This window comes from Mandrillus leucophaeus, unplaced genomic scaffold (genome assembly GCF_000951045.1).
Source record: "Mandrillus leucophaeus isolate KB7577 unplaced genomic scaffold, Mleu.le_1.0 Scaffold111, whole genome shotgun sequence".
In the NCBI taxonomy this organism is placed as follows: domain Eukaryota; kingdom Metazoa; phylum Chordata; class Mammalia; order Primates; family Cercopithecidae; genus Mandrillus; species Mandrillus leucophaeus.
In genome coordinates this window covers 4,418,894-4,439,044 of record NW_012099321.1, presented here as the reverse complement: position 1 = coordinate 4,439,044, position 20,151 = coordinate 4,418,894, and the positions used below count along the sequence as shown (strand labels likewise).

General features: G+C 38.7%; 1 protein-coding gene and 1 pseudogene across 2 annotated transcripts in view; one reads left to right on the top strand and one right to left on the bottom strand.

Annotated features, from left to right (window-relative positions):
- The window catches only part of ADAM32 (ADAM metallopeptidase domain 32), a 160,737-nt gene that overhangs the window by 107,849 nt on the left and 32,737 nt on the right, over positions 1-20,151 (bottom strand). For both annotated transcript variants that reach the window (XM_011993407.1, XM_011993415.1), the window contains exons 4-7: positions 14,598-14,673; positions 11,939-12,015; positions 10,358-10,535; positions 866-934 (exon numbers count right to left, since the gene is read on the bottom strand). In XM_011993407.1, coding sequence (XP_011848797.1) covers positions 866-934; positions 10,358-10,535; positions 11,939-12,015; positions 14,598-14,673 — 400 coding nt within the window. The remainder of the gene's footprint in view (positions 1-865; positions 935-10,357; positions 10,536-11,938; positions 12,016-14,597; positions 14,674-20,151) is intronic.
- Positions 3,123-4,318, top strand: LOC105549053 (annotated as a pseudogene).

Here is a 20,151-nt window from a genome sequence, read left to right as displayed (position 1 = left end):
TCTCTTAAATGTTCCCTTTGCCCTTTTCCCTGTACTCTAATAAATCAAGTTATTTTCACATCTTTCTCCAAATCCCTCCTGGTCCCTGACCTTAACTCTGGCTTCCTGACAAGCTCTAAACCCTAGGAATAGAAATTGCCAATGAGGACTAGTCATACCCACTGTGGTGTTCCGTAGGTATACACAAACAGCTGCTTATCATCAGAATAAAACCTAGAAAGTATATTTTTAATCTCTATTTTCTGAAATCTTTCAACTATTAGAAGAAATAAAGACATATCTAGTTGACCGCAAACTAAGTTATCACCCCAAGGTTCTGAAATTCAGAGGCCTCAGACTGTTTATGGAAATTCAGAATCTTGAGGTACTCTTTTCATCAGGTAAACGATGGACTAGAATGGGCGCCCCAACAAAAACTGCTAAAAAACATCTTGACTCATTAGTGAAAGTCATTCTAATAGATAGTTATACTATCATCACTTTTGTCCCAATAAATATTCTAGGGTGGAATGTTCCCTAGACTACATTCTGCTCTTCAAACTTCCCTAAAATAGAATTTCACTTCTACCAAAATCACCATTAAAAGGTAGTATGGATTGAGAGGGACTCTAGAAATGTGAAGTGCCAGGGAAAAAAAATACATTTTGTTCTGCAGTACTCTTATGTAAGTATTTCAAATAAAACATTTCTGACAAAACTAGTATTATTTTGACTATTTAGTTTCTCAGTTTGTACATTTTTCCACTATTGTCTCTATGACATGTGAGTAAGAACATTGGAATCTTTTAGTTTCTGTCTAGCTAGCTAGGGATAATCACACATTTGGAGCAAATATTTCAAAGCAAAGAAAAATTAAAACACATACCAAAGCTTTGTCCACCACGATATGCATTTCTAGATAAAGAGGAAATAAATCTGGAACAGCTGGTTCTGACTAGAAAAAAGGAAAACCGCATATAATACACAAAAAATTTCATAATTTTTTTACTTGAACTCTTCTTTAAAGCTATTACCACAGCACTTACAAGATATGCAGAGGTGTTTGCTTTATCAAATTGGTTAAAATCAATAAATAAAGTTTTAAGTTTTATGGCAACGTACTCAAGTAGTTAGAAGATTGCCCATGAAGTTATAACATCTATCTCAATATATTTACAACTTCCAGTTTATGAACTAAGAAAAAACACCTAGCATTTCCATCTACTTCATCTGCATATCAGAAGTAAACTTTTGCTTTAAAAACTATATGTGTGTTGAGGTTTTTTTTTTTTTTTTTTTTTGAGAGGGGGTCTCGCCTCTTCGCCCAGGCTGGAGTGCAGTGCTGCAATCTCAGTTCACTGCAAGCTCTGCCTCCTGGGCTCACGCCATTCTCCTGCCTCAGCCTGCTGAGTAGCTGGGACTACAGGCACCCGCCACCACGCCCGGCTAAATTTTTTTGTATTTGTAGTAGAGACGGGGTTTCACCGTGTTAACCAGGATGGTCTCAATCTCCTGACCTCGCAATCTGCCCGCCTCGGCCTCCCAAAGTGCTGGAATTACAGGCGTGAGCCACCACGCTCCTTTCTGTATTCGTGTCCTTTGCAATATGACTTTTCAGTGCCTCCCATCAAGAGGTGAGTTTATTTTTCCTCTCTCTCAATCTGGGCTGGGCTTTGTAACTTGCTTGAGTCAATAAAGGCAATAGAAGTGTTGTTTTGCCAATCTTGAGCCTAAGTCACCTCTCATACTGCCATTCCTGATCTTGGAACCCCTGTCTGTACACATCTGACCAGCCTGCCGGATGATAAGAGCAAATGGCCTATTCACACCATTGCCCCAGAAAAACATACAAATAAAAAACTAGACAATGCTTGAAGGGGAAAAAAGCTGCTGAGTTTCTATAAGAGAGTATTGTGGTCCTTGAACTGACCCACTTACCATCCCATCTCACACATCCAGCTCATTGGCATCCATGAAGATAGAGGCCCATGTTCCTGGTGTGGCTTTCCCATGCCAGAGGAAGAAATACCAAATTTGTTCTCAAAGAATTATGGTTATGTGTTTTGAGCTGTCCAGTGGCTCCCTAACAGTTTTGCTCACAAGCTTTCCTTTGTTTCCTCCACCATGAAATTTCACAGGGTTGGAGTGGACTCCAAGGCAGTGTTTATAAAAAGCATTTCAAGGCAAATATACTGGCCGGAGCCCTTGGAGCAAGGAAAAATGGACAAGAAAAGCAGAAGGCATACTAAAAAGTCTAGGAATAAAGTGGCTGGGTAAGGAAATGGGTGGAGAAATGAAGGCTTTGAAAACCTCAGGCATATACTGGGAAATCTAGAGGGCCACCCACATGCCCAAGGCTGGACACACACTCAGAAAAGACTTGACACTAAGCTTTCTCCTCTGCCTGGCTTTCAGACATTGTACAAGCAAGAGTCAAGGCCAAGGGTTAGTTGTCAACATCTGGAATAAGTGTTGCATGTATATCAAAACCCAGAGTCAATCTGTAAAAACCAGGGAAGTCTTTTTTCCTTTTCGGCTCCAGTAATTTAAAGAAATCTCTGTCAAATCACTAGGTGACTACTAGACAATATTGTTCACAAAATATTTCTTTACTTTAGAAAAGTCAGTAAACAAGCAAACAACTACAACCCACAGCAAGCAGTAACAACAGACCTTGCCGGGGAGTGAGGAAGAATCTGATTTCCAGCATTACCACATCAAAATACTCAAAATGTTCAAATTTCAACAACAATAAGAAAGTAGTATGGCCCATTCTCAGAAAATTAGAAATAGAAATGGTACCTCTGGAAGCCCAGACATTGTACTTACTAGACAAAGAAGGTAAATTAATTATGTTAAAATACGTTCAAAAAGCTATGAAAAACTATGTAAAAAACCTAAAGGAAAGCAGAAGAATGATACTTCACCAAATAGAGAGTATCCATAAAAATACAGAAATTATAAAAAGGAAGTTGTGGAGCTGAAAAGTAAAATACATGAAAATTCACTAGGATTCAATAACATAGTTGAGCAAGCAGAAAAAAAGAATCAACAAACTTCAAAACAAATCAATCAAGATTATTCAACATGAGGAGCGCAATAAAAAAATGAATAAAGCTCTACCAGCAGAATTTGATGGCATGATGTCTTGCAGGAAATCCTTTGCTCCAAGACATGGGTCCCTGGGCTTCCTGCCTTGGAAACACAGCAGTAGGCATCATGGTAAGGTGAAGAGCTTCCCCAGTGATGACCCTTCTAAATTGGTCCACCTCAAAGCTTTCATGGGATACAAGGCTGGCATGACACATTGTGTGGAAAGCTGACCGGCTAGGACCCAAGGTGAACAGGAAGGAAGTGGTAGAGGCTGTGACCATTGTGGGGACACTGCCCATAGTGGTTGTAGGCATCCTGGGCTATATGGAAACCCCTCAAGGCCTCTGAATTTCTAAGACCATCTTTGTTGAGCACATTAGCAATGAGTGCAAAAGGTGCTTCTATAGGAACTGGCATAAAGCTAAGTAGAAGGCCTTTACCAAGTACTGCAAGAAATGGCAGGGTGAGGATGACAAGAAGCAGCTGGAGAAGGACTTCAACAGCATGAAGAAGTACGGCCAAGTCATCTGCATCAATACCTACACCCAGATGCACCTGCTTCCTTTATGTCAGAAGAAGACCCATGTGATGGAGATCCAGGTGAACAGAGGCACTGTGGCCGAGAAACTGGACTGGTCCCTGGAGAGGCTAGAGGACCAGGTACCTGTGAAACAAGTGTTTGGGCAGGACAAGATGATTGACATCAAATGGGTGACCAAGGGCAAAGGCTACAAAGAAGTCACCAGTCATTGGTATACCAACAAACTGCCCTACAAGACCCACTGAGGGCTGTGCAAGGTTGCCTATATTGGGGCATGGCATCCTGCCCATATGACCTTCTCTGTGGCATGTACTGGGCAGAAAGGCTACCATCATTGCACTGAGTTCAACAAGAAGATCTATAAGATCAGTCAGGGCTACTTCATCAAGGATGGCAAATTGATCAATGCCTCCACTGACTATGACCTGTCTGACAAGAGCATCAACCCTCTGGGTGGCTTTGTCCACTATGGTGAAGTGACCAATGACTTTGTCATGCTGAAGGGCTGTGTGGTGGGAACTAAGAAGCAAGGGCTCATCTTCCACAAGTCTTGATGCAGACCAAGCAATGGGCTCTGGAGAAGACTGATGTTAAGTTCATTGAGACTACCTTTAAATTTGGCCATGGCCACTTCCAAACCATGGAAAAGAAGCATTCATGGGACCACTCAAGAAAGACCAGATTGCAAAGGAAGAAGGAGCTTAATGCCTGGAACAGATTGTGCAGCTGATGGGATCTCAATAGAAGTTATCTGACACCGAAAAAAAAGAGTGAAGAAAAATGAACAGAGCCTAAGAGACCTATGGGACACCATCAAGCACATATATAAGAAGAGTTCCTAGCAGAAGAGAAGAAAGGGACAGAAAGAAAATTTGAAAAAGTAATGGGTAAAATGGGTAAAAACCTCCCCAATTTTATGAAAGACATGAATCTACACATCCAAAAGGCTTAACAAACTCCAAGTAGAATAAACTCAAAAGAATTCACACCAAAACATATTATAATCAAGTTGTCCAAAGTTAATGATAAAAAGAGAACCTTGAAAACAGCAAGAGAAAAGCAATTCCTCACAAATGAGAGATCTTCAATAATATTAATATCTAATTTCCCATTAGAAACCAGGGAGGCCAGAGGCAGTGGGATGACATTTAAAGTGCTGGAGGGGAAAAAACTGTCAAACAAGAACTCTATATCTGACAAAACTATCCTTCAAAAATAAAGGAGAAATTAAGACATTCCCAGATAAATAAAAACTGAAAAAGTTCATTGCTAGTAGACCTGCCTGCTTATTACAGGCCAAATGGTATCCCAGTAAAATTCATATGTTAAAGATCTAACCCCATTATATCACAGAATGAAGCTGTATTTGGAGACAGGGCCTGTAAAGAGGTAATCAGATTGAAAATTAGGTCATTAGGATGGGCTCTGATGCAATGTAACTGGTATCCTTGTAAGAGAAAATTAGAACACAAACACAGAAGGAAGACCTTGTGCAGACACAGGGAGAGGATGGTTACTTATATGCCAAGCAGAGGGGCCTCAGAAGAAACCACAACTTGGTTAACACCTTGATCTCAAACTTCTAGGCTCCAGAACTGTGAAAAAATACATATTCTTGTTTAAGATACCCAGTCCATGGTAAAGTTATGGCAGCTGTAGTAAACTAATACACTGCCCTACAAGAAAAGCCAAAGGTAGTCCTTCAGTTTAAAATGAAAGCACACAAAACAGTAACAAGAAGCAATAAAAGAAATTAAAAACACAGTAAAGGTAAATACATTGGTAACTATAGAAGATATTATTATTGCTGGGTGCAGTGGCTCACACTTACACTCCTGACACTCTGGAAGGCCAAAATGGGAGGACTGCTTGAGTCCAGGAGTTTGAGACTAGCCTGGGCAACAAAGGAAGACAGAGTCTCTACAAAAAAACAAATTAGCTGGGCATGGTGGCACATGCCTGTGGTCCCAGCTAATTGGGAGGCAGAGGCAGGAAGATCACCTGTGCTTAGGAGGTAAAGGATGCATGCAGTAAGCCATGATCACAGCACCAGCACTGCACTCCAGCCTGGATGACAGAGTGAGACCCTGCCTCAAAAAAAAAAAAAGATATGATTATTATATTTTTGGTTTGTTGTTCCTCACTTTTCCCCAAATTATTTAAAAGAAAATGTATCACACAATAATTATTAAGCTATTGTACATTGTATTACCTTTAACATAGCTTAATGTATTAGATAATTTGTGATAATAAAAACATAAAGAAGACAAAGCTGTATAGAAACAGCATTTTGTATACTATAGAGGCTAAGTTGGTATTAATTCAAACTATGATTGTTATAAATTTAAGATGTTATTGTAATATCCAGAGAAACCACTAAGAAAGTAACCAAAATTACATCAAGAAACATAAATGAGAAGGGAATCAAAATGACATACTAGAAAAAAAAATCAACTAAACAAAAGAAGGCAGTAATAGAGAAACTGAGACAAAAAAAGATATAAGACATATAGAAAACAATTCGCAAATGTCAAATTAAGTCTTTATTGAGCCCAGGAGGCAGAGGTTCCAGTGAGTCAAGATCTACAACTGGTGCTCTGTATGGCTTAGACATCTCTTTTCCTGAATCTACTGCCACACTGCTCTTTATATTTATCGTGTCATCCTGCTTCTGCACATCAAGGAAAACCCTACTACTACAGAAATTAATCCATCCATTGACTCTTCTACTGGTATAAGCAACTACATCTTGAGTCTCTCAGTTCAGGAAGCCTCACATGTTTGGCCTCTGTCAATGTAATGCTATTGTCACACAAAGGTAGAGCTCTACTGCCTCTGTTGCTACCATTATTGCCACTTTGCTCTATGCATCCATCCAGGCTATTGAAATTCTTGACACAGATTATCATAAATTACAATGACATGCAGTAACTAAGAAAACATATGAGGACAATTTGATTTCCTCTCTTCCTATTGGAAAACGATTTATTTATTTCTCTTGTCTGATTTCCCTGGCTAGAATTTCCAATACTATGTTGAATAGAAGTGATGCCAGAGGGCATCCTTGTCTTGTGCTGGTTTTCAAAGGCAATGTTTCCAGTTTTTACCCATTCATTATGATATTGGCTGTGAGTTTGTCATAACTAGCTCTTATTATTTTGAGATACATTCCATCAATACCTAGTTTATTGAGAGCTTTTAGCATGAAGCGGTGTTGAATTTTATCAAAGGCCTTTTCTGCATCTATTGAGATAATCAGAATGGGAGAAAATCTTTGCAATCTACCCATCTGACAAAGGGCTAATATCCAGAATCTACAAAGAACTTAAACAAATTTACAAGAAAAAAAAAAAAAAAACATCAAAAAGTGGGTGAAGAGTTTGAACAGACACTTCTCGAATGAAGATATTTATGCAGCCAACAAACATATGAAAAAAAAAAACCTCATCATCACTGGTCATTAAGAGAAATGCAAATCAAAACCACAATGAGATACCATCTCATGCCAGTTAGAATGGTAATCATTAAAAAGTCAGGAAACAGCAGATGCTGGAGAGGATGTGGAGAAATAGGAAGGCTTTTACACTGTTGGTGGGAGAGTAAATTAGTTCAACCATTGTGGAAGACAGTGTGGCAATTCTTCAAGGATCTAGAACCAAAAATACCATTTGATCCAGCAATCCCATTACTGAGCATATACCCAAAGGATTACAAATCATTCTACTGTAAAGACACATGTACACATATGTTTATTGCAGCACTGTTCACAATAGCAAAGACTTGGAACCAACCCAAATGTCCATCAATGGTAGACTGGATAAAGAAAATGTGGCACATATACACCATGGAATATTATGCAGCCATAAAAAAGGATGAGTTCATGTCCTTTGCAAGGACATTGATAAAGCTGGAAACCATCATCCTCAGCAAACTAACACAAGAACAGAAAACCAAAGACCACATGTTCTCACTCACAAGTGGGAGATGAACAATGAGAATACACGGACACAGGTAGGAGAATATCACATACTGGGGCCTGTCGAGGGGGTCAGGGGTAGGGAAGGGATAGCATTAGGAGAAATACCTAATGCAGATGACGGGTTGATGGGTGCAGCAAACCACCATGGCACATGTATACCTATGTAACAAACCTGCACGTTCTGCACGTGTACCCAAGAACTTAAAGTATAATTATATGTGTGTGTATATATATATACACACACACACATACACATACATATACATATATATGAGGAACTTTCTGTCTGTCTTTCATTTGGCTGTTTTTCTTTCCTTCAACACTTGTCCAGACAAACGATGATATCTGTGGGAATCCAAAGCTTCCCCGCTTTCCAGATCATGCCACTTTCCAAACGATACAAATGCAATTTTGCTGACATATGTGCTCAAATTACTTTATTGTAGTAATTATCACTTCACTGTAAAATAAATATGTGAAAACTTCCTGGTGTTCAAAGGAAACCCAAAGATAAATCTGAGACAGGATTTATATGTAGATAATTTACTAAGAAAGTTCTCCCGGGAGAGACCAGTTAATGAGTGGGAGAAGCAGTATTAGGATCAGGAGGAATCCACACAAAGAGTATGCTCTCAGACACAGTCCCACAGAGAAAATCTGGTGTGTAAGTTGTGCTACAGAGTGGTCCTGACCTGTAACAAGAAACTGAGCTCACCCTTTCCCACACTGGTGAGGTGCTGGCTAAGGACCACCCTGGGGAAATGTAAATCTCTAGCAGTTATGTTTACCTTGCCATCTGGGCAAAGCAGTTTCAGTTAGCTGAAGGGCAGCCCACAAAAAAAGAGTTACAAGTGGCACATGTTCAAAGCAAAGGCATAAACAAAGACAGGGTGTCCCACCCTCCTGTACCAGGCCCACAAAAATATACTAGAGAGGAATGTGAGGGGATCTGGGCAGGGCACTGACATTGTTCACTACGCTGGGTCATCTCAGTCATTGCAAATTAGAAATTTTTACAAGGCAAGAAAAAAAAGTTCAGCATCTAGTTCACAAACATTATTTGAAATTATATACATGTATTTGCTAGCACTGAAAACTCTGGCGCTGCACTCTCATTTGGACCCTGTATTATTTAAGATTTAGGATTGCCATCCACACAGAGACAGAAAATAATAGTGAATTAAACAAACTTAGAGTCTATTTCTCTCTCACGTAAATTTGTGAAGAGGTATGGTAGTTCCATTCTGAAAATTCTTCAAAAGCAAGGCTCATTTCACCTTGTTTCTCTGCTACCTGTATGGCATCAGCCTCATCCTTGTGGACCATAATATGTCAATATGTCCACACTCCAGCCAGTAGAAAAGAGAAAGAAGATAAAACCCCTCCTTTTAATATTCAAGCCAGAAGTAACACATATTATGCTTGCTCGCATGTCACTGGCCATAATTTTGTCATATTGCCCTACCTAAGAGGCAAGGGAGGTTGAGAAATACAGTCTTCGTTTGTATGCCCAGCTAACTTCTGAGGTTTGGTGTTTGTTGTTGTTGTTGTTTGTTGTTTGTTTTTTTGAGATGGAGTCTTGCCCTCACCCAGGCTGGAGTGCAGTGGTGCGATCTCGGCTCACTGCAACCTCCATCTCCCAGTTTCAAGCAATTCTTCGGCCTCCGCCTCCCGAGTAGTTGGGATTACAGGCGTCGGCCACCACACCTGACTAAGTTTTGTATTTTTAGTGGAGACGGGGTTTCACCATGTTGGCAAGGCTGGTCTTGAACTCCTGACCTCAGGTGATCTGCCCACCTTGGGTTCCCAAAGTGCTGGGATTACAGGCATGAGCCACTATGCCTGGCCTGGTGTTTTTTTTTTTTACTGACAGAAAACAGGGACAATATATACTGGAAATAATGAATACTGCCACACACTCTTGTATAAACTATGCATACTGATGCCAATGTTACTTGGCATAAAAATTTTCTCTTTCACAATTGCTTTTGTAAGCACCAACACATGCAGTTACATACTGTGTTCACTGAACAATTTACATGACCATAATCAGCAATTCTGCTTATGACATTTTAATTATATCCATGATTTAATTAATGCTGACTCATTGGTCATGAATATAACCTTTAAAATTATTGACTTGATTGAGTAACTTCCAGAAATGTAGAAGCAAAAGCAGGGACTGAGTTTTTAAAGTTTATATTGCATATACAAGAGGGAATTTTTGGAAAGTAATAAGAATATAACAAACAAAATAAGAACTAAAATAAAGTGGATCATAAAAAGTAAATGGTAGATTGGTGCAATGAGAAAAAGGCGATGTACGGTTTCAAGGAAATTGTTAGGTAACAGAAAGATGAACAGCCAGGCACGGTGGCTCACACCTGTAATCTCAACATTTTGGGACATTGAGGTAGATGGATCATTTGAACCTAGGAGTTTGAGACCAGCATTGTAACATGGTGAGACTCTGTCTCTACAAAAAATTAGTCTGGTGTGGTGGTGCATGTCTGTGGTCACAGCTACTCAGGAGATCGAGGTGGGAGGATTGCTTGAGCCCGGAAGGCAGAGGTTGCAGCAAGCCATGATCTGTCCACTGCACTCCAACCTGAGTGACAGAGTGAGAAAAAAAAAAAAAGATAAGATGTTCACAAGGAAAGGATATTTACTACAATTGTACAGTGGGCTCATAAATTTATTTTTGAAATAAATTAAATGGAAGTAATAACTGCTTTAAAAGTAGTAACAAAACATACACAACTCACTTGTTCACTTATAGAAACGTTGTCATCCATTGGGTGTTCTTCCAGGCTTCTGTTATTTTCACTAAAAATTGCAATATCATTGTCTTCATTCTCTAATTTGTAAAGAACATGCTGAAATTCAACTGCAGATTCCAGAGGCTCAATTGCATAAGAAACATTTTCAAATTGCAGTATTCCTCTGTGAAATTATAAATACAATTTTAAGTGCTTTTAATCAAATCTATATAATGGATTTCTGACAAAATTCAAAAGAAAAAAAGTAAAACATTTTGAGTCCAGTATTTTGATCTGAATTCCATCTTAGAAATGACTCTGAAGAGACAAAAGATTTCCCTAATCCACAAAACACATTTTTTATTTCATTTCTGTATAGTTGTAAGAGCAGCAGAAGTTACTTAATCAATTGCTAGTTACACAGTACATAGCATAACAGTAATTGAATAATTCTATTGTTTTCCAAGTCAGTATCTCAATTAAAACTATTGTAAACAGAAATCCTGATGACTCTCTCTCTGGTTTGCCATGCTTTTGAAAAATGATTATACTGCATATATGACAAATATATACAGTGAGACACTTTACTTTTAAAAATAAAATTTGGCAGAATTATGAAATATTTACTACTTTTGCTTATATACTCTTGAATAAGAAATTAAAAGCAAGATTTTAAAGAGTAAATGACTTGTATCACTATTTTTCTCTGAATACAGGTAACAGCCCAAGTCACTACTCCCTAAAAAACAGATTTCAGATCCAAATTTCAGGGTTCTGTGTAGGAAGCACTGAAGAAGCACAGTTGTGAAAACAAGCATCCTACACTACAAAATGAAGGTGGAAAATTTCCTGACAGAATGGAAAACTCCCTAAGCCCTAAGGAGGAAACCCAATAATTCTTGAAGAGCTCAAGATAATTAATATCATTAGAAAAATGAGTATTTTTATGAGTATTAAAAATTGTTTATATATAATTTGCCTCCTCAATCGGAAGATGATTTCCTTGAGAAAAAGCATCTCTTGTTTATCTTGATATCTCCAACACTAAAATACATGGTGGGTAACATAAATACATTTTCAGTCCAGTATTTTGACCCAAACCTGTCTTAGAGATGACTCTGAGAAGACAAAAGATTACCCTAATCTGCAAAACCAACTCTCCATTTCACTTCTTTGTAGTTATAAAAGCAACAGAAATTACCTACACAACTGCTAAGTGTGCAAGCATACAGCATTACAGTGATTAATTTCCCTGTTTTCCAAGACAGTGACTGAGCTGTCCTAAACCTAGCTTCTCCAACACTTGTAGTCAAACACGTTCAATGGTCTTTTCTGTAGTCAAGGAAACATAAGACATAGAGCAAGGAGACTAGGAAATCTAAACCACTGGAAAGGTTAGAAATGTTTCTGATCGGTGAGGAAAGTGAGGAGAATTAAGAGAATAGGAAACATGTTCAGAGGGGGATATCATTAAATAATGTCCACATAGGAATCCTCCTTCAGCCCCACACTTAATACAAAGAGAACAAATTCATTGCAGCCAAATATCATAACTACGGTGTTTTGTAATCAACAATAGAAAACAACCTCAGTCCAGAGCACGTGCTGAGTGTGACCATGGAATCTGGATATCCTTCAATATTTCCTTGATAGTAGCATTGAGTCTAGGAAGAAAAAAAGTAAAGTAGTTACTTAGGAAGTGACAAAACTTTCTAGTGACTTCCTACTTCTATACTTGATAGAACCTTCTGAATATTTTTCACAGGCTCCATGATTTTTATCAGTACAAGCAAAGTGACATTCAGAAAAAAATTCTCCCCATAATTGCCACTTACACTATATTAATTACACTTTATAATAGATTATGACTTGAGATTACTATTTTACACCCTGCTTCCAAAGTGTTGTCTCATGCTTTAGGTAAAAATATCTCCCAGTATATAAATTTAGGTCCTCAATTAAAAGACAAAGATGGTAAATCTGGATTTCTTTAAAAGCCTAATTAATATGGTGCTAAAAAAGAGTCATAAAAATACAATGACACAGGAAGATTGAAGGGCTAGATGCCAACACAAACCGAAAGGATGATTCTGAATTTGCACTAAGAGAGGAAATGTGGACTTTAAGGCCAGAAACATTACTAAACAGAGACATTTGGTAATGATAATCATTTCAATTTGCCAGGAAGACACAAATATTCCAAATTGGCATTCACTTAATAACACAGCTTCAAAATATATAAAGTCACAATTGAAAGAATAGTAAAAATTTAAAAATCTGCAGTTATAAAAAGTTCTTTAAAGTTAATTTCTCTTAGTAACTGATAGATCAAGTGTTCAGAATCTACAAAAGGTTTGAACAACGTGGTTAGTGTGACCTAGTTAATACATGCAGAATACTATACCTAAAAACTTTAGAATATATGCTTTCTAAACACTCATGGAACATCTACAAAATAGAAACCATACTCCAGGCCATAAAGCAGGACTCAACAGATTGCAAAGGAATTAAATTGCATAGAATTGGTCTCTCAGCACAGTACAATCAAGCTAGAGATACACAGAGTCACAAACATTGTCACAGATGTGAAAATTACATAATTTCCAATACCCAATGGTGCTGTAAATTTTATTATAAATAAAGTTAAGATTTCTTAGTAACACACTACTTAGATGGAACTAAGGGAAGGAAAAGGGAGCAATAAAACAAAATGATGATCCCATCCAATGTAAGTGAAGCAATATATCTAGTTTAATATTTCAACAAATTTTTATTATATTCCAAGCATGTGCTAGGTACTTTTCTAGGCACTGGTGTTACGTCAGTGAATAAAACAGACCAAAAGCCCTGCCCTCGGGATGATTATATTGCACTGGGGAGACAGAAAATAAAGTAAATAAATAAAATATATATGATAAATCATGTATTGATAACTGTCATGAGAAAAGGGCAAAAAAAAAAAAAGGTAAAGGAAATGGGGTATGAAGAGTAAGAGACCAATTTAAAGTAGGGGTTAGTCAAGGACTAATAGGGTGATTCTGAGTAAAGACCTGAAGGAAATGAGGACGAAAAACATATGAGTCTGTTGGGAAACAACAAGCATTTGGATACCGGGAAATAGAAAGTATGAAGTCTTTGAAAGGAGAACATAGCTGTTATATTTGAAGAACAACAAGGCTGGAACAAAGTGAACGAGGTAGAAAATAACAAGAAACGAGGTCAGAGAGGTAAAAGGGAACCAGGTGACTCTGGCTTTCACTCTGTGAGTGGTGGGAGGCCATCCGTGGAGGGTTCTGAGCAGAGAAGCAGGGTAATCTGACTATGTCTTAACAGGATCAATATGGTCACCATATTGAGAACTGACTAAGGCCGGGCACGGTGGCTCACACCTGCATTCCTAGCACTTTGGGAGGTTGAGGTAGGCAGATCACCTGAGGTCAGGGGTTCGAGACAAGCCTAGCCAACATGGTGAAACCCTATCTCTTCTAAAAATATAAAAATTAGCTGGGTGTGGTGGTGCATGCCTATAATCCCAAATACTCAGGTGGCCGAGGCAGGAGAATCGCTTGAACCCAGGAGGTGGAGGTTTCAGCGAGCCAAGATCGCACCATTGTACTCTAGCCTGGGCCAAATAAATAAATAAATACAAAAATAAATAAATAAAATAAAGGGATAAATAAATAAAATGAAGGGATGGGCAAGGTGAGGAAGCAGGGAGATTATTCAGGAAGTTATGGCAGTAATCCAAACTAGAGATGGCATTTACTTGGAAATGGGTGGTCTCCATGGATGGAGGCAGAGGAAGAAGGTGGATGCTGGACACTTAGTTTGAAGGGCAGGGTCAATAGGATTTATGGATGTATAAATGATGGATGAGATGAGGAAGAGTTAAGAAAAAAAGAAAGAGTTTTTGATCTGTGATTTGTGTCTCATAACATTTGTGTCCACATTTCTCGTTAATTTATATTCTTACAAACAAAATATAAATAAATAAATAATAAATATTTTATTTAACAAAATATCTATTAAGTAAAAAAATAGTGACTATGTTCTCGGCCACGTGAAAGGTGCTAAGTCAATCTAATTTGTCTTTACCAAAACTTCAGGAAAAGCCTGATCATTAATCAATAAATATCTTAAATATATCCCCTGTGAATCCGGAGAGACTTCTGTATAATAAAGCATTTATTTAATGTAAAAAAAACATTTTTTAAAAAAACTATAAAACACAGAATTTAAATCGTACCTGAATATCTGAAGAACGAGCATTCATGGATCCTTGATCGTACAAATAAATCATAAAATTATCTGCTAAAAAATATCTGAATATAAAAAAGAGGACATTTTTTAAATTATTCTTTTTGAAACACGTAAAAACACAGTAAACTTGACACTCTCAGCCAAAATCTGACCCACCCTCTGTTTTGTAAATAAACACAGTTTTGTTATTGAAACACAGCCACACCCATTCACCCACATATTGTCATGGCTTTTTTCATGCTATAAGATGAGAGATTAACTAGTTTTGACAAAGAACATATGGCCTTCAAAGTCTAAAACATTTACTGTCTGAATCTTTAGATAAAACATCTGTTAACCTGATATAAAGGTAGTATTTTCTTTTGACATATATTTAATGTTTACTTAAAGCAATATACATTTACTCAAAATAGTTTTCCTACCTTAATGGACTCCTTTTAAGAAGAAAAGAAGAGACTGAAAGAAGAGCATTCTAAAATGTAAAAGATGGCCGGACGTGGTGGCTCACACCTGTAATCCCAACACTTTGGGAGGCCAAGGTGGGCAGATCACCTGAGGTCAGGAGTTTGGGACCAGCCTGGCCAACATGGTGAAACCCTGTCTCTACTGAAAATGCAAAAGTTACTTGGGTGTGGTGGTGGGCACCTATAATCCCAGCTACTCAGGAGGCTAAGGTAGGAGAATCTCTTGAACCCAAGAGGCGAAGGTTGCAGTGAGCTGAGATCACACCACTGCACTCCAGCCTGGGCGACAGAGTGAGACTCCATCTCAAAAAAAAAAACAAAAAAACTTAATAGACATAAACAGGATGTTGGATTGTAAGAGTTTTCTGTTCTTACATTCTTTATAAAGCTTTATTACTATGCACATATATTATTTTTATAATGAAGTAGAAGAGTATTGTATAAAGGTCATATTCATCTGAGCATATGTACTGAAACGTCCAGTCTAAGTTCAACTTTGGTATTAATCCCTGTACTCATGATGCTATTTTAGTTATGCTTCCTCACTTCATGTTCACTCTTCAACCCAACGTAACTTAATTAGGCCATCCACACTAGCTTCTGTTGGAAAGCCTCCACTCAAACCGATCTCACAAATATTACTAATGACCTCCTGACTGTCCAATCCAAAAGACAGTTTTATGTCAAGTAAAAATATTCTGAGGCAGCCAGGTGGGGTGGGTCACTCCTGTAATCCCAAAATTTAGAGAGGCCGAGGTGGAGGGATTGCTTTGGGCTCAGGAGTTCGAGACCAGCCTGGGTAACAAGGCGAAACCTCATCTCTACCAAAAATACCAAAATTAGCCAGGTGTGGTGGTATACTCATGTGGTCCCAGCTACTCGGGAGGCTGAGGCGAGAGGATCACTTGAGCCAGGAGTTCAAGGCTACAGTTAGCTGAGATTGCACCACTGCTTTCCAGCCTGGGTGACAGAGAGAGACCCTGTCTCAAAAACAAATACATAATAAAAATAATTTTAAAATAAATAAAACAAAAAAATAAATAAATAAAATACTCTCAAGTATTTCCTACTGTGGACCACATTCCCCTTCTTGAAACCATCTCTTCTTCAGCGATAATGATAGATACCACTTCCTCCTGGCTCTCTTGTCTTTCTACATTTTTAAGTCCCTTTATTTGGATCCTTCCTTCATCCCTTAAATGTTTCCATGGCACTCAATTCTAGGCAATTCTCTTTCTTACCTTTAACATTCACCCCCACCTGTATAGATTTATCTTGTTCATTTCTGTGGTTTCATTTACCGCTTATATAAAAAGGTTGCTTTGAGTGTTATAGCTTTGCAATATATTTGAAGTCAGGTAGTGTGATGCCTCCAGCTTTATTTTTTTTTAATTCAGTATTGCTTTGGCTATTCAGGGCCTTTTTGGGGTTCCATAGGAACTTTACTATTTCTGTGAAAAATGTCATTGGAATTTTGGTAGGGATTGCATTGAATCTGTGGATCATTTTGGACAGTATGGACATTTTAATAATATTAACTCTTCCAATCCATGTTCTTTCCATTTATTTGTGTCTTCCTCAATTCCCTTCATCATGTTTCATAGCTCTCAGTATACAGATCTTTTACCTCCTTGGTTAAACTTACTCCTATGTATTTTATTTTTTGTAGCTATTGTACATGGGATTGTTTTCTTGATTTCATTTTTGGAAAATTTGTTATTAATGTATAGAAATGCTATGATTTTTGTATGTTGATTTTATATCCCATAACTTCACTGAATTTGTCTATTGGTTCTAACAAATTTTGGTGGAGTCCTTAGGGTCTTCTATAAGTAATCTACATATAAGATTATGTCACCTGCAACAGGAACAATTTAACATCTGTCTTTCCCATTAGGATGCCTTTTATTCGTTGTTCTTGCCTAATTGCTCTGGCTAGGACTTCCAATACTATGTTGAATAGAAGAGGTGAAAGAAAATGGGCATCCTTATCTTGTTCCTGATATTAGATGAAAAACTTTCAACTTTTTACTACTGAGTATGATGTTAGCTATGGCTTTGTCATATATGACCTTTATTGTTTTAAGGTATATCTCTTCTAGGTCTAATTTGCAGAGAGCTTTCATCATGAAAGAATGTGGATACTCACACTTCTCTCCCCCATTCTAAACTAAATTAACTGCCATCAGGACATTTCCCCTTGTGGGATAACAAGCACTTCATATCCAGCATCTCCAACAGGGAGCCATAATACCTGACTCAGGTCTGTTCCCATCCTCCCTCTGCCCCACCAAATCCCTGCCACCACTATAGTCAATCTGTTACTACATCTTTTTTCTGTCACATCAGCATTTTCTCAAAAACAGAAAAGGGAGGCTTGTTTCCAAGATGGCCAAACAGGAACAGCTCTGGTCTGCAGCTCCCAGCAAGATCAATGCAGAAGAGCAGTGATTTCTGCATTTCCAACTGAGGTACCTGGTTCATCTCACTGGGACTGGTTGGAGAGTGGGTGCAGCCCACAGAGGGTGAACTGAAGCAGGGTGGGGTGTCATCTCATGTGGGAAGTGCAAGGGGTTGGGAGATTTACCTTTCCTAGCCAAGGGAAGCTGTGACAGACTGTACCTGGAGAAACTGTACACTCCTGACCAAATACTGTACTTTTCCCACAGTCTTAGTAAGCAGCAGACCAGGAGATATTCTCCTGTGCCTGGCTCAGCAGGTCCCATGCCGATGGAGCCTTGCTCACTGCTAGCGCAGCAGTCTGAGATTAACCTGCAACACGGCAGCTTGATGAGGGGAGGGTCATCCGCCATTACTGAGGCTCGAATAGCCTACAGTGTAAACAAAGTGGCCAGGAAGCACGAACTGGGCGGACCTCACCACAGTTCAGCAAGGCCTACTACTTTTATAGATTCCACCTCTGGGGGCAGGGCATAGTAGAACAAAAGGCAGCAGACAGCTTCTGCAGACTTAAATGTCCCTGTCTGACAGCTCTGAAGACAGCAGTGGTTCTCTCAGCATGGCGTTCGAGCTCCGAGAATGGACAGACTGCCTCCTCAAGCAGGTCCCTGACCCCCATGTAGCCTGACTGGGAAACACCTCCCAGTAGGGGCCGACAGACACCTCAAATAAGCAGGCGCCTCTCTGGGATGAAGCTTCCAGAGGAAGGATCAGGCAGCAATATTTGCTGTTTTGCAGCCTCCACTGGTGATACTCAGGCAAACAGAGTCTGGAGTGGACCTACAGCAAACTACAACAGACCTGCAGCTGAGGGGTCTCACTGTTAGAAGGAATTAACAAACAGAAAGAAATAGCATCAACATCAACAAAAAGGACATCCACACCAAAACCCCATCCATAGGTCACCAACATCAAAGACCAAAGGAAGATAAAACCACAAAGATGGGGAGAAACCAGAGCAGAAAAGCTGAAAATTCCAAAAAAAAAAAAAAAAAGAGCGCCTCTTCTCCTCCAAAGAATTGCAGCTCCTCACCAGCAAGGGAACAAAACTGGATGGAGAATGAGTTTGACAAGTTGACAGAAGTAGACTTCAGAAGGTCGGTAATAACAAAACTTCTCCGAGCTAAAGGAGCACATTCTAACCCATCACAAGGAAGCTAAAAACCTTGAAAAAAGGTTAGACAAATGGCTAACTAGAATAAACAGTGTAGAGAAGACCTTAAATGATCTGGTGGAGCTGAAAACCATGGCACGAGAGCTTCATGACGCATGCACAAGCTTTCAATTCAATCAAGTGGAAGAAAGGGTATCAGTGATTAAAGATCAAATTAATGAAATAAAGTGAGAAGACAAGATTAGAGAAAAAAAAGAGTGAAAAGAAACTAACAAAGCCTCCAAGAAAAATGGGACTATGTGAAAAGACCAAGTATACATTTGATTGGTGTACTGGAAAGAGACGGGGAGAATGGAACCAAGTGAGAAAACACTCTTCAGGATATTATCCAGGAGAACTTCCCTAACCTAGCAAGGCAAGCCAACATTCAAATTCAGGAAATACAGAGAACACCACAAAGATACTCCTCGAGAAGAGCAACCCCAAGACACATAATTGTCAGATCCGCCAAGGTTAAAATGAAGGAATAAATGTTACGGGTAGCCAGAGAGAAAGGTTAGATTACCAACAAAGGGAAGCCCGTCATACTAACAGCAGATCTCTCAGCAGAAACCCTACAAGCCAGAAGAAGTGGGGGCCAATATTCAACATTCTTAAAGAAAAAAATTTTCAACCCAGAATCTTATATCCAGCCAAACTAAGCTTCATAAGAGAAGGAGAGATAAAATCCTTTACAAACAAGCAAATACTGAGAGATTTTGTCACCACCAGGCCTGCCTTACAAGAGCTCCTGAAGGAAACACTAAACATGGAAAGGAACAGCCAGTACCAACCACTGCAAAAACATGCCAAATGGTAAGCACCATCAATGTTATGAAGAAACTGCATCAAGTAACGGGCAAAATAACCAGCTAACATGATAATGACAGGATCAAATTCACACATAACAGTATTAAGCTTAAATGTAAATGGACTAAATGCCCAAATTAAAAGACACAGACTGGCAAATTGGATAAAGAGTCAAGACCCATTGGTGTGCTGTATTTAGGAAATCCATCTCATGTGCAAAAACGCACATAGGCTCAAAATAAAGGGATGGAGGATGATCTACCAAGCAAATGGAAAGCAAAAAAATTTAAAAATTAAAAAAAAAAAACCAGGGAGGGCAATCCTAGTCTCTGAGAAAACAGACTTTAAACCAACAAAGATCAAAAGAGACAAGGCCACTACATAATGGTAAAGGGATCAATTCAACAAGAAGAGCTAACTATCCTAAATATATATGCACCCCATACAGGAGCACCCAGATTCATAAAGCAAGTCCTTAGAGACCTACAAAGAGACTTAGACTCCCACACAATAATAATGAGAGACTTTAACACCCCACTGTCAACATTAGACAGATCAATGAGACAGAAGGTTAATAAGGATATCCAGGACTTGAACTCAGCTCGGGACCAAGTGGACCTAATAGACATCTACAGAACTCTCCACCCCAAAAC